At 53.7% G+C, this 15,120-nt stretch overlaps 1 protein-coding gene across 1 annotated transcript; it reads right to left on the bottom strand.

Annotated features, from left to right (window-relative positions):
* Positions 1-11,296: 11,296 nt before the first annotated feature.
* Positions 11,297-14,587, bottom strand: LOC135287769 (serine/threonine-protein kinase pim-1-like). Its single transcript, XM_064400986.1, has 7 exons — positions 14,347-14,587; positions 14,127-14,233; positions 13,963-14,013; positions 13,392-13,758; positions 12,597-12,773; positions 11,808-12,363; positions 11,297-11,466 (listed from the first exon to the last, which is right to left on the bottom strand). Exons 1-6 carry the CDS (start codon positions 14,585-14,587, stop codon positions 12,257-12,259), a joined length of 1,050 nt encoding a protein of 349 aa, XP_064257056.1. The 3' UTR covers positions 11,297-11,466; positions 11,808-12,256.
* Between the last annotated feature and the right edge of the window lie 533 nt (positions 14,588-15,120).

Here is a 15,120-nt window from a genome sequence, read left to right as displayed (position 1 = left end):
GCTGCCGCTGCGGCCGTGCCAGCCACAACCTTCACAGCCTTCACAGCCCCAGCGTGGGGCTGCCCCTTTGTGACACAATAGCCCATGGGGCTGCCCCTTTGTGATGCAATAGCCCGTGGTTCTCTCATTTCCATGGCTGCAAAACCCCACCCCAACTCCATCCCTTTCCCTTCCCTTCCCAAGGGCAGCCAGCCTTAAGCCCAGCCTGGCCACGCCTGAGGGTTTCACACTGTCTAGGAAGTAAACCCTCTCCAAAGCTACTTTTCAAGTCCTTTATTTCTGGAATTCCCACTCAGTTCTGGGTTGCAGCTGGTTGGTGTGGGAATTGGTTAATTTCTCTTCACATCAAACAAAGTGCTGGGACACAAACAATGGCACCAGGCGGTGGAAGTAAAAGCAGCTCTGCACTCCCCAGTAGATGAGCCCACAATTCAGCTGGCCGATAGCTTTAGGGAACAAATTGACCATCCAAACATTCCACTTTTGCTCTGCTTCATTGTTCCAGTGGTTTATTTCCTGCTTTCTTGATTGCAGTGACACCCAAACCCAACATAAACATCATCTTCCTCAAAACATTTCTGACCCTGGAAGTTCCTGAGAATTCAAAATTTTCTTAGTAGAAATAGCACTTGGCAGGTCATTCTAAAATACTCTCCAACAGAGCAGATAAAACTAATCATCCTTGATTTGGCAGAACTAAGCCTGACCCACGGGACACGTGGTTCTGATCCCTTTTTCTGCATCTGCAAAATTATTCTTCAAGTCTCATCTCTCTTATCTATTCAAAGATCTCTGCATTAGATGCCCCCAGTGTTCAGCGGGCCGACATGGTCAGCGTATCTGTAGGGTGTAATTGGCCATGCAAAGTTCTCCATTGTTGTGCAAGGGGTTTATTCCTGCTTTCTTTCCTGCAGACACACCCAAACCCAACATTACAACACCTGCCTCAAAACAATTCTCATTTGGACTGTCCCTGAAAATTCAAACCTATACTCAGAGTGTTTCCCTGTCCCCAGGGACAGGCTCCAAGGCTGGGCTCTCACCTGCATGGAATGAAGAAGAGCTGCTGCCCTTGCCAGTGGCTCCGGGGTCTGGTGATTAGGGCTTTGAATGCAGCTTTTGTACACACACTGCCTCTCTGGGCCACGCAGCATTCCTGGACATTGGCAGCACCTCTGCAGGCCAACATCCTCCAGGCACAGTTGCAGCAAGGAGATTGCAGCAAGTGCTGGCTGAAGGAGTCTCCAGGCTGCAGCAGCCCTTCACCTGCAGCGGAATCATCTTGTGCTGCCCTGGGAGAAAGCAAAGGGGGTGACGGGCTCTTTGCAGGTGAGGGTCTCCTCCATGTGCTGCTGCTCGCTGGGCTGATACAGCTGCTGGTGCCCTCCCCTGTAGATGTACCAGGAGCCTGTCTGGAAAAATAACACTGCCAGTGCCAGTGCCAGCCACCCATCCCTGCCATGGCCCTGCCTGCAGGGCGTCCTGCCTACCAAACTGCTCCAGTCAGGTGATGTCAGACACCATCAAAATACATTCAAACTATGCATTTTACACATTCTTTCCAAATCATGGCCATGCAGTCCACATGCTGGAGGCAGACTGCTCTTGGCAGAATGGGGGAAGCCCCAGCAGCTGCTCTCCCCATGGCTGGATGGCCATGGCAGCAGAGCCAAGTCTCTCACCGTGCCCACTGCTGTTGGGACCCAGTGCTTTGGACATGTTCTCACTGAACTCAGGCTTCTGCTACAGCAGTATTGTGCCTTCACACATTTGATAACAAAGAGTTGGAATGGCAAGGACTCCTTACAAGAGCTACCAAAAAAAAAAAAGGGGAGGGAGCGGGTGAGTGAGTTAGAATAGTTTGCTCCTTTTTAATACAAGCATACCTGGATTGAAGCAGGGACACTGGGCTAATCGTACTGGGGACTGGTATGTAAGCCTTGTCTCTAGCAATTCCCACCAGTCTGCAAGCATTTTTTAGTAGAAAGGGGTAGATAAATTTTACTGCACATCCATGAGTAAGTTGAAGCCAGAACTCCAAGTACAAAACAAATACTCCCAAATTGGCCACCCACGGGGAAAGGAAGAAGAAAAGCAGGTGAAACAAGTGCCACTGCAACTGAATTGCCTGCATTCATCCCATGGTCCAATCTTTGTGGACAAAAGCACTTCAATTCAAACACACAGCTTAAGAGCAAGGAATTCAAGTGTTTTGAAAGCATTTAAAGCCTGATTCCTATTACTTTCAAGGAAAGGTAGATGCTAAATTCCTTAAAAACACAAATATGGGTCTATTTGGGACTGCATCCTTCAAAGCAGGAATGGAAGTTCAGAATTGCAGAACTGTTTCCATTGGAAAAGACCTTTAAGATCATAGAGTCTTCCCAATAACCTGACATCACTAACACTGCCAAGGCAACCACAAAAGCATATCCCAGGAAATGTTAGGAGATGAGACATCTTTCTTGTCTCCTTTGTCTCCCCAGGAGCCCCTTGGCAGAAGAAATGCCCACATGGGCTTTATCTGACTCCTTTCCAACCAGCCTTTCCCTCACTCCCAGGTCGCATTTGCTCTGCAGGCTTCACTAGCTCGCTCAGCTCAGAGGAGCTCTCAGAGGAGAAAACGCTGCCTGGCGTGGGGCTGTCTGATCCCTGTCCCATCTTGATTCCATCTGCCCCCTTCCCTCTCCCATCAAAGAGACCGAAGGATCCCCCACAACCCCACGGTACTGCAGCAGATCCCGGGCACGTTCCCTCCTCCGCTCCTTGGTGGCCCTGGCGAGGCTCCAGAGCCCTCCCTGTGTGCGGGACAGCTGCTGCAGCACCGCTGCGCCTGCGGGCCAGCAGCGCCCAAGGAGCATCTGCGCAAGTTCAGAGTCTGAAACAGAATCCTCAGCGCACACAAATGACAACTGGCATTTCAGGGGCTGGCAGGAGAAGCTAAATCCATCTGCTCCTTGCCCCTGCTAGCCATGGCCACGGTGATGCAACTGGAAGAATTGCCCCTACCCAGGAAGCTCTCAGGTAGAAGAGAGGAGCAAAAGCCACGCGTTTCTGAGCTGCTAGCTCCCAGTGCCTCAGGTTTTCCTTCCAATTTCTAAAGGGTTTGGGCTATTTTTACTGTTTCAACCCTTGTTGTGCACCCCTGTGAGCAAGTAAGCACCACAAACCCTCTCCCTCAAAGTCTTGAGGTAGTGACAAAGCAGAACTTGTTCTGGTGATTTTCTCACTTCTAAAAGAACTTCTAAAAGAACTAAAAGGACTCACTTCTAAAAGAACTAAAAGAACTAAAAGAACTTTTCTCCTGGTGATTTTACAATCCCATGCAGACTCTGACAGCAAACCCATGCTGTAGAGGAAAGATTGACCTTGGAATTGTAGGGCACTTTCTGGGTGGGTGTTTGTCTTGGTTTGACCCGGAAGTGAGTTTTTGGAAGGGTTATGGTCAAACCAATCAGTGGCCAGATTTGAAATTGGCACCTGGTGTGGCCACTGGGATTTGGATACGCCTCTGAGAACACACAGTGGTTAAAAGCAGAGCATTCGGAGAGAAACTCCGTCTTTGGAGTCCGGCAGGCAGGTGAGCTGGTCTGACGTCTTCCCCCTGCCCAGCTGCGTCTGGGTGGTGGAGGGGAAGGCCATGCGGCCTGTGGGGAGAGAGGCTGGAGCCCCTGCAAGAGGCAGGGGTGGAGGAGAACTGGGACGGTTTGGGCAGCCCCCCGGGGAGAGAGTGATAGAGTCTGTGCTGGCTTGGAATTTGATATCTCCTGCCGGCACCACGGCCAGGAGGAGAAGCGCGGGGGCGCAAGGTGCCCAGCCGCTGGGAGACCGGGCTGAGCTTTTAACTCTTTTAGTATTGAAACAATGGAAGCTGTAAAAACACTGATCCTCCCCAGCTGTGAGTTTAGAGAGGACGGAGGATAAGAAAGAAGAAAGGGTTTGAGTAGTTGAAGAAAATGCCAGCAGATGCGAGTACCTTAGATGGAAGAGATTATTGGAGTGGCTTTATCTGAACTTTTCTCTCACATAGCCATGAGCGAAACAAATTTCTTCCAATAATGCAGAGACTGCACCTTGAGAGAGGCAGTTGGCCGGAAGCCAAAAATGATAAGGCCGCGAAGAGAAATAGAGAGAACAAAGACAAAGGGGGAAAGTGTGGTGGAGCCCTCTGCCTTCAGCGAAAGATCTCTGTTCCTGAGACCCAGACCCCAAGAGAATAAAAATATAGGGGGGACAGGTGTCCCAAATGGTAAGAGGCGGCCACTTCTTAAAACTGGGTGATGCATTCTTAAAAGGACCTAAGGAGCAGTTTGGATCCATGGCCGGTAGTGAGAGCGCTGGACATAGGAAGAAAATGGTCACCACAGCAGATTCTCTCGGGGCGGCTGCCGCGTGTGACACAGAAGCACAAGAAGTTCCAACTGTGTTTCCGAGAAAGGACCATGGTGCTAAAGGGAGACTCCTCTCCCCTGATGAACTGGGGGAGCATGTGTGAAGGAGGGTATTGGACTGAGATTTGAATGTTAGAGGACTAGGGGGAGGAGGAGTGTTTTGGGAGTGTTCCATTGTGGATTGTTGTGTCTGTTTTTTTCTTTTTCCCTTATGTTTCTGTGTTGTAGATTATTCAAGTGTTGTGTTTTTCCCTCCATCCCCAGGTGGGAGCCTGCTTTGTTCTGTTTCCGGGTCACATCTCACAGTAACCATTTTGGAAATACACCTTTCATGGGGGCCCTGGCATTGTGCCAGGGTCAAACCATGACAGGCATAAAGGTGTCACCTCTTGTTCTTCAATGAAGTACTGCTCAAGTTCATTACTCAGAGCTCTAATTTGCATTCCCTTTAAAACCTGCTTAATTAGCTGCTATTCTCTGTTATTTTACCAAATGTCCCTTTTTTCTTGAGACTGTGTCTTTTTTTTTAGACAAGTCTCAGTACTCCATTTCCAGCAAAAGGTGTCACAACAACTCTAACATGGAATCATGACACACCAAGTGCTGCAATGATGACAGTGACTGCCACAAATTCATTTCACAGCAGCCTCCAATTTGGGAGCCAATCCCACCAGGAAGAATTTTCTCCTTTCTGCCTCTCTCCTCCTGATCTTTCTATCAAGGAGATTCCTGATGGTTGGATATCAAACCCAGCACTGCCAGACATTCCTGTAACATTCCTGCCCTAGAATAGCCCAGGTTCCTCCCTGGCCAGCAAGCAGATAATCCAAGGCTGTGTGGTTCTGCAGAGCCTCATTTGTGTTGGTTGGAGCTCACAGTATGTGCTATTGGACATTTTCACTGCATCACTTATTATTTCTTGTAATAATTGATTTAGCTCTAATAAAATTGGGGGCAGCCATGCACAGCCAGGGGTTTCCGTTTCCCCAGTGGGCCATTGTTAAGGGCTTGGAGCACACCTGGGAGATGGGTTCTCCATGGGGACAGGTTCCCATCTCCTCATTTTGTCAACTGCTCTTTTAACAAGCCCTTCACCTGTTCAATCAATCCTGCAGCTTGTGGATTGTCTAGCACATGAAAAACCCAGAAGTCTTAATGTCTTTATTTCTCACAGTAATAGAAAAAGCCCTCTGCATCACAGTATCAGCAAACCCTATAAAAATACCCAATTTCATCCCGTCCTCCTTTATTCATTACACACAATATACAAAGTTTACCACTGACATTTGGGTCGTGGCCAGTCCTTTTCTGTAGGGTATTTAGTGTTACAGTGAGCAGCCAAAGCTAACAAATTACAGTTTTCAACATTATTTCACATTATCCATTTTTTATGGGAAGAGGAAAACAACTTGTGTTTTTGGGAAGATGAGGGTGAATTTTGTTAATGACACATCGGAAACAACACCAACAGAAGGAAAAACTGTTGTTGGAACACTCCCACATGAAGTGACAGAAAAAGGTTTGTGCCTTGAGCTCAGGTTTTTTTGTGTGATATAATAATATTAATATTAATAGTAAATAGTTTCACTTGCACAAATGAACCTGACCTCAAGATTTAAACTTTCCTCTGTCCCTCTATGTGGGAGCATTCCAAAACCAATTCTTCCTTCAGTTGGTGCTGTTTCCAATGTGCAGTTAACAAAATTAATCTTCGTCTTCCCAAACCCACAAGTTCTTTTCCTTTTTGCATATGCAATTTTTGGATGCATTTTAATACATCTGGCATTAAAAGACTTTTAAGTGCTTGCTCACTGCTCCAATCTCTTTTTAGGGCATGGTTTCTGTTTTACCAAGAAAAAAAAGGAAAAAGAAAAGAAAACCAGGAATTTCTGGCAGGACTGATTTCTCATATTTACATTTCACAAGTGACATTTTGCTCTGATCTAGCCAGACTCTGCCAGTTTTGTTTTACCAGTGGGCAGAGTCAGCACCAAAGACACAGACTCCAACTGAAGGAATCAGTGTCATTTACTGCAGCTCAAAGCAGCAAAGGATCACAAAAGGAGCAGCTCAGCAATGCACTCAATCATCAGAACCAAAGATTGCCTGCAGTGATTAAGAAAGATCCAGCACCTGTTACCCTCAGCCTTTACCATCCCCCAGATCCACACAGCAGCTGGGGGAAGCTGTCCCAGCCAAGGGCTGCAGAGCCACTCCTGGACACTGGGAATTCCTGCAGCTGCCTCCAGCCAGAGGTGAGGCTCCAACCTCGCTGTGAGAGGGCCCAGCTCTGACAGTGCTGAATGAACAAACTGACAGCACTTCCAGTGTGGGAACATCTGGTTTCATCCTCCTCTTGGGTCCCTCCCAAAGCCTGGCCAGGGCTACAAGGAGGAACCAAGGAAGGTGACTTTGACCATTCATTCCCAAACAAGGCCAGATGTCAGATTTCATGGCCTTGTCCAGCTTCTAAATACAGAAAGGTCAATACATATTTCACTAATAAGTGGCTACATCTATCACAGTGCTAATGACCATGCATATTTCATCAGTGAGCAGATACAAAGATAACCTTTGGTTGGAAGGTTCATCCAGAGGTCACCTTTGGCTCAGGGCCTGCTGCTCAGGCCTCACTCAGGGCTGTTATCCAGGCCTTGGCACTTCAGGGACATGGTTTAGTGCTGGGCTTGACACTGCTGGGTGAACAGCTGGACTGGATGAGCTCAGAGGTCTTTTCCAACAGAAATGATGCTGTGATTCCATTATTCTATCCGCTGCATTTAGCTAGGTCTATTTGAGCAGCATTACTTTGCTCCAAAAGTTCCCTCTTGCTCAGCTCCTGTGGCCTATGGCGGCAGCTCCTTGAGCTCCTGGTGCTAAGCTGCTCATGCTGAATGAGACGACTCGGAGAGTTGAATACAGTCCATGCAATTCCTTCTGGGACACAGAGAGGGGAGGGTGTGGAAACAGGAGCATTGTTTGGTGAGGCATCCTCTCTGCCCTTCATGCCTTTCAGTGCTGTGAACCAGCCAAGAGCTTTCTCCAAGAGTGCAGTGAAGCAGCTGTTCCTGGTGCTGGCTCTGGCTCTCTCCAGTCTCTGACCTCGCCTGGTTTTGTCCCTCTTGCTGTGCCCTCTGTTCCCCCAAGGCTCAGTGGCTGCTGCCCAGGACTCTGGGACTGGCTCAGATCCAGTGGTCGAGACTCTCCTTTCTTTGCCCTTGGAGCTGCCTGGGCACAGCAGCCTTTTCCATCTGGAAGCTCCCCATGGACTGGGAGTCCCCAGCTCCATTCCTTGCACAACCTCCAGGAGCCCAGGGCTGCCATCTCAAGTCCCTGCTGGCACTGGGGGCTCCCAGGTGCCTCAGGCTGCTGTGACACCGCTGCACACGGGAGGGAAGAGGGGCAGGGGCTGTGCTGAAAGTCAGCTCCATGTGCTGCTGCTGCTGCTGCTGCTGTGGGGACATTTGTCCAGCCTTGGCCCAGAGTCAGGGATCAGATCCAGGCCCTGCTGCTGCTCCCTCGGGATCAGCCCCAGTTTGGGTGTTGCTGTCAGGGCCAGCAGGAGCGGTGGCTGGAGCAGCAGGTGCTGACAGTGCCCCAAGCCCTGGGGTTGGAGGGGTCCCTGGGCTGGGCTGGGAGGGAGCTGCCCCTTGTTCTCCCTCTGCCCCAGGCAGAGCTGGGCTGGGCACAAGTGGGGCAGCACAGCCAACAGGGAGCCTGAGAGTCTCTTCCAGCCCTGGCTGCTCAGAGTTTGGGCCTTGGAGCCTCAGGTGGCCAAAGGCAGCTGCTCCTGGTGCCTCTGTGTGCCCCTGTGTTCAGCAGTGCTGCTCCATCAGTCTGTGCCCAGCAGAGGAGAAAAGCCTCAGCCCTGCAGGGCCAGGAGCTGCCGGGCTCTGCCTGAGCAGCTCAGCCAGCAGGAAGGGAGCTGCTCCACATGGGAACCAGGAGCAAAGGGCTGCAGCACCTCGTGCTGGGGCAGAGCCCAAATTCTGAGAGGGAATAACAGAGTTATTAATGTGCATTGGTGTGTCAGCACTGCAGGTGCTGTGCCTGCAAACACAAGGTTCAAGATCTGCAAAAGAATTCTGCAGCTCTTGACTAGATCAGGATGTCAGCAGTGCTGAACTCCAGCACAGTCCAAATGAAACACTTCACACCTCTGCTCATATCTGCTAGATAATTTTCTTCAGGGTATCCATAGAAAAGGAGACAGAGGAGGAGCCTACATTTTCATTGTTTATCAGAAATATTTCTCATTTTGCTGTACATTCCTTTTGTAGGACGAGTTCTCTGTTAAAAACACTGGACAAAAAAGGAAAGAAAAAAATATGAAAGATAAAACCAAAAAATACAAATGTGTACTGAAAATCATCAGTAACTTTGGATTAAGAGGCAACTGATCTTTTCAAGAAGAGAAATCAGTTACTCTGTAAATGTTCTGATGGCATGGATTCATCTTACTGACCTCAGCATCCCTTTTTAAAACATTCAGGGTTTTGTTTACAATATTATGTTCTTTTAAATTGTGATTGAATCAATAGGAAACTGAAAGATCTATTATGCATTTATGCATTACTGTGTCTTGAGTGTAAAAATATTGCAGTTTGAAATTTGGATTTAAAGTGTTGCAAATGAAAGTTATAAATCCCAATAGATTGTGTGACAGCAGCTTTTCCTAGAGGATGTGCAGCACTCTAAGGACTTCATCAGTGGTGTTGGGGGTACTTGGACCTTTGTCCTGTGCCACTCTGAGAATGTCATAGAATGGAACTTCACCTGCCACCAGCCCAGGTCACCCTCTGCCACCAAAGCTCCTTAGACCTTGTGTCCCCCAGGCAAGCACAAAGTGTTTGAGCTGCTCCCCCTTTTGCACAAACCCACAGAGAGCTGGGATTTTTCCAAGTCTCATGTCTGCATTGGGCCAAATTCCTAGAGAAGCAGCAACCCATCCCAATGAATATGGCGAGTTATGTGGATGGTTGTGAGCTCCACTTCCTACCTAGAAATCCTGAATCTGCTTCTGAATGCTGCTCCTTCAGCTCTTGGACGCCTTCTCCCACAGAGTAGGGAAAAAATACCCTGGCCACCAGTTAAATGGTGAGTTATGCTAAAGTTACTGCACTCTGGGAAACCCCTATCCATCCATATCCTATTAATATATCCATACCTGGGGGTGTGCATGGTTTTGTCTTGTGTACAAAGGAAGGAGTGTGCAAGCAACATGACTGACACTTTCACTGTCCATGTTCATCCCATACCCATGGGTACAGAGACATTATGGAAACCCTGGCACAGACAGAGCCTTCTGTCCATGGATACAGAGACATCTAAGAGCCCCTGGCACACACAGAGCCTTCTGTCCATGGATACGGAGACATCCAAGAGCCCCTGGCACACACAGAGCCTTCTGCCCATGGATACAGAGACATCCAAGAGCCCCTGGCACACACAGAGCCTTCTGTCCATGGTTGCACAGACATCCAAGAGCCCCTGGCAAACAAAGACCCTTCTGTCCCTGGATACAGAGACATCCAAGAGCCCCTGGCACAGACAGACCCTTCAGTACATGGATGCACAGACATCCAAGAGCCCCTGGCACACACAGAGCCTTCTGTCCATGGATACAGAGACATCCAAGAGCCCCTGGCACACACAGATCCTTCTGTCCATGGATACAGAGACATCCAAGAGTCCCTGGCACACACAGACCCTTCTGTCCCTGGATACAGAGACATCCAAGAGCCCCTGGCACACACAGACCCTTCCGTCCATGGATACAGAGACATCCAAGAGCCCCTCACACACAAAGATCCTTCTGTCCCTGGATACAGAGACATCCAAGAGCCCCTGGCACACACAGACCCTTCAGTCCATGGATGCACAGACATCCAAGAGCCCCTGGCACACACAGACCCTTCTGTCCCGGAGGATGGAGCGTGGCGGGTGGGGGCGGTTGCTGGGCAGCGGGTCCCGGACAGCAGGCCAGACCCGGCTCCAGCCCTGCCAGGCCCTGCCAAGGCTCAGTGCCAGCTCCTCTGGAATGGGAAAGCCCTTCAGCATTGTCCCTGCCCAGAGGGACAGTGCTGGCCTGGCAGCACAGGTTGTTTTCCCCTCAGGCTGCAGGAGATGAGAACACAACACTTGCCAGCACTGAGTGCGAGGCACAGCTGCGGGTGCTCCCCATGAACCTCAGCTCTGGGAGCACTGTCTGCCCCAAGCTCCAGGGGCTGCAGTGGGAGCCCGGCTGGGCTCTGCCCTGGGGCCATCCTGCAGGGACAGCTGGAAACAGGGAGCATTCAGCTGCCACAAACAGCCAAGCCAGGGCTGCAGGGCAGCTGCTCCAGCCCGGACTGCACTGCTGTGTGCTGTGCTCTGGGGCTGGGGCTCCCCACACAGGGGACTGGACTGGTGTGCCAGAGGAGACAGAGAAGCTTCAGCTTCAGCCTCACTGAGGTGGCTGTGTGGGCTGGGAAGAGTGGGGAGGCTCAAGGGGATTCACAGAGCTCATCCTGCTGCAAGGATGAAGAAAAGGGAGTGGGAACTCAGCAGTGAGGAGAGCTGAGGGCTGGAGAGTGGCTCTGAATGACACTAAAATCCCACTGGACCTCTGAGACATTGCTGCTCCTCAGCCAGTGACAGCACGAGTCCCTAAGCCTGGGGCTCGGCCTTCCTTGTGGTCAGGGGCAACAAGGAAGGCCAGCAAGTAAAGGAGACTGCGATGGGCTGGGAATTCACTGGGGGAAAAAAGGGAGCAGTTGAGAAGTAAAAGGCAGGTGGGGGAGAGAACTGTTCAGAGAAGGGCTGAGCTACATCTTGAGCAAGCTGAAAAATGTCATTTGGAGTCATCCCAGATTGATTTGATTTCAAAAGGTATTGAACAATTTTAATTTTTGGGAGGTGTCATGTTTTCCCTTGGAGGTGTCCACGCTGCAAACTTGAGCTGCGTTGTCAAAATGCTCAAGCAAGTCTGTGCTGCAGGTGACACCATTTCTTCTTTGGCTGATTCCAGCCTGGTGCTGAGCTCCAGCAGAGCCCTGCCAGAGCCCAGAGCAGCCTCAGCATCCGCAGAGCCCAGCTGCAAGGAGAGAAAGCAGAAACTGCCCGTCAGCTGAGGGCTCCTGTCCCCTTGTCCCAGCTGCCCGCAATGCCCAGGCCGTGCTGGCTGTGCCCAGAGCTGTGCCCAGAGCTGCCCATCAGTGCTGCCTTGGGAAGCAGGGCAGAAGGGCAGGACATGTGCCCAGCCTGCAGCCAGCCATGGCACATCCAGCCCTCAGCAGCTGCCCAGAGCCAAAAAGCAGCTGGGCAGTCGACTGAAGAATTTGTTGCATCCCTCCCAGCAAAGGGGGGAACCTTTGGTGCCCAGCCAGGCCATGCCATGCCCAGATCTGGGAGCATCCCCCTGGCTGTGGAACTCACCTGCAAATTGGGTGTGGAGTGTGTCTTTAGAGAAGCTGCCAGAATCCAAGTCCGTCATCTTCAGCTGGCCAGGCCAAGGAAGAGATTGTCGTCCTTGAGGTTGTCCTTGCTGTCTCCAGCAGCAGCCCCACCTGGTACAGCTTCTCCAGGAGCTCCTTCTCCTTCCCTGGGACCAGACCAGGCTGTCAGGGCTCTGCCCAGGGCCCCAGCCATCCATGAAGCAGACAAGCAAAACCAGGGGGGATGGTGGCCACCAGTGCTTGCCACACCAGATCTCCAGCTCAGCTCCAGCCCAAGAGCTGCATGTTCCCTTCTGCTGACCCCTGCTCAGAGCTACAGGCAGGACAAAACCAGTCTGGTTTGCTTTGCCACTGAGTGCCAAGAGATGTGTGGAGCTCCTACCTGCCAGGCCCCTGGATCCAACTGTGCACATGGATCTCTCTCATCTTCTAGGGCCGAGGAACGCCCTGCACCCAAGGATGGCAGAAAAGCTCTTCTAATGATGGCCTGTCCAAGGGTTGCATGGACAAACACCTCTTAATGACATCTTGGCATTCTAGGGAGACAAACCAGAAATCACCAGTCACTTGGAGAAGTTTCCCCCTGTTCCTGTGCCCAGGCCATACTGGGTGTGCCCAGAGCTGGGCCTAAACTTCCCCATGGATTCTCTGTTTAGAGGAGAGCAGGACATGTGCCACCTCTGCAGCAGCTGCCAGAGCAGGATGCCCATCAGCCCGCTGCTGTCTCCCAGCATTGGTATTCCCCCTGTGCCCAGAGATGAGGATCCACCTTGAGAGAGCCGTGGTGGGAACAAGATGCGCCCCCAGATGATCTCCTGGCCCCTCCTGAACGGGTGCTTCCCCACGACCAGCTGGTACAGCAGGAGGCCCAGGGACCAGATCGTCGCTGCCTCGCCATGGTAGCTTTGGTGCTGGGTCCACTCTGGAGGGCTGTAGGCCAGGGTTCCTGTGGAACACAGACACAGCTCAGCAGGGGGATGCTGCTGCTCCCAGAGCCTGGCCCCAGCATCCCTGGGCATGTGGGGGCTGCTCTAGCAACACACGGGGTGACCGCTGCCCTCTCACCATCACCTGGGACTTGTGTACAAACTCAGGGCTGGAAAAGAAGCCACTGGTGCTGGAAGAGGGCAGCAGAAACCCTGGGAAGGCCCAACCATGACACAGAAAGGAAAAACCCACCCACTGGTGGAGAAAACCCACTCTCCTCTCTGCCTGCATGGGCCCCCAAAAAATGTTAATAAGCCAAGGCAAACAAGGTGAGTGGAGCAGTCCAAGCCCCTCCTCCCCTGCACACCAAACCATCCAGGGCATGGGTTCAGACCCCCCTCTCCACTACCCCCATGGGGGTTTTTGTTGGGCTGGCTGCACCAGCTCCAGCCCCAGCCCAGGGCACACTGGGTACTGAAGGCTGTCAGCAGGGCTGGGAGCTGGCCCCCCTCACACCCCAACCAAATCAACTTGGCTCCAGCATTAATCCCATCCCAGCTGCAGTAGGGGGAAAGCCCTGGTGCTACACACAGGCTGGGCCATGAGATGCCCAGGAGCATCCCCTGCGAGGGCTCACCTGCAAACTGGGTGTAGGCTGTGTCTTGGAGGAAAGCGCCACAGCCAAAGTCGATCAGTTTCAGCTGCCCGCTGGCCAGGTCAAGCACGATGTTCTCGGGCTTGATGTCCCTGTGCAGGACCCCGCAGCTGGTGCAGTGCCGCACGGCCTCCAGCACCTGGCGGAACAGCCCCCGCGCCTCCTCCTCCGGCAGGAACCTCCGCTCCGCCAGGAAATCCGAGAGCTCCTGGCACCGTTCTGGACGCTCCAGCACCATCAAGAAGCTGTCGGGGAGCTCAAGCCACTCCAGGAGCTGAATGACACCAGCACAGCCACAGGACACCTTGGCCAGCAGCACGATCTCCAGGGGCGCGCTGGTGCCGTCGGGCTGCGGGAGGAGCGCGATGCCGTCAGTGGAGCTGAGGCCGTGCCAGGGCTCTGGGACCCCTCAGCCAGCCCGGGATGCTCTGCATGCCCTGTTCAGCCCACGCCCGCTCTCCCCACAGGGCTCCTGGTGGCTCCCACCCTGCCGGGCCCCGGCTCCTCGCCGCCAGGCGCGGCCCGGCTTCTGCCGCTGGCCCCACTCACTCACCAGCTCGCTCCAGTGCCGGATGCGATCCCGCGGCACGCGTTTGATGGCCACCTATGAGCAAGGGAGAGCAGCGGGCTGAGCTCAATGCCCTTCCCACTGCGCTCCGACATTCTCGTCCTTGTCTCCCTCTTCCCTCTCCGCCCGCCGCCGGCCCCGCCGCTCACCGGGGCGCTGTCCGAGAGCCGCGTCGCCGACCAGACGCTGCTGAATCCCCTGCGCCCCAGCAGGGAACCCAGGCGGTAGCGCTCCTGCAGGGCCTCCTGCGCCTTCCCTGCGGGCGGGACGCGGCTGTCAGCGCTCGGCCCGGGGCCAGCAACGGCCCCCGAGCGCCCCTCACCCGTCCCGGCCCGGCCATCCCCCAGCGTTCGGTTTTGGGAACGCGACACGGGAGGCTCGGGGCCAGCGGCTGCGCTGCCGAGCAGCGAAGCTCGGGCCGGGCAAGCGGCAGCGGAGGCGGCGGGAGAGGCAACGCCGCCTGTGTCCTCCGCGGGCCCCGGGAGGAGCCGGGGCCGGGGCCGGGCTCGGGCTCGCGGTCGGGGCCGGGACTGCACCCTGCGCCGGGGCCGGGGCCAGGCTCGGGCCAGGCGGAGCCAAAAGCCGGCGATGCCGCCCCAGCCCCAGGCATTGACGCCCGCCCAGCAGCGCCAGCGCCAGCACGGCCAGAGCCGGGCTGAGGCCAGGCGGCGGCGGGACGGCCGGGGGCGGGCACGGGGCAGCCCCGCCCGGGGCCGGGGGCGGGCCGGGGGCATGGCCCGGACCGGCACGGGGAGAGGGAGGCGGGGAGAGGAGAGGGACGGCGGGAAAGGGAGAGCGGGAGAGGTACGGGGCAGCGGGAGAGGGAGAGGAGAAGAGACTCTAAAGTTTCTTTTGTCGCTGCTGCCGCTGCTGCTGCCGCTGCTGCCGCTGCCGCCGCTGCCGCTGCCGCTGCTGCAACTGAAGCTCCGGGGCCGTTTGTCCCCGTGTCCGTTTGTCCGTTGCCCGCTCGCCCCCGCCCCGAGCCCCACGTTCCCCGAGGGCAGCCCCTGAGCCTGTCCAAACACGGGAACTTTGCCGAGTTCAGCTAAGAGCCAGAGTCTGGACTCCTGCACAGTGGCTCAGGAATCCCCTCGGTCACTGCTGTGCATTGTCCCTGCTGAGGGTCAAACACTCTCAGAGCGC

The sequence above is a fragment of the Passer domesticus genome, chromosome 31 (genome assembly GCF_036417665.1).
Source record: "Passer domesticus isolate bPasDom1 chromosome 31, bPasDom1.hap1, whole genome shotgun sequence".
Lineage (NCBI taxonomy): Eukaryota > Metazoa > Chordata > Aves > Passeriformes > Passeridae > Passer > Passer domesticus.
The sequence above is the reverse complement of the archived record's forward strand: the minus strand, read 5'-3'. Positions and strand labels throughout refer to the sequence as shown.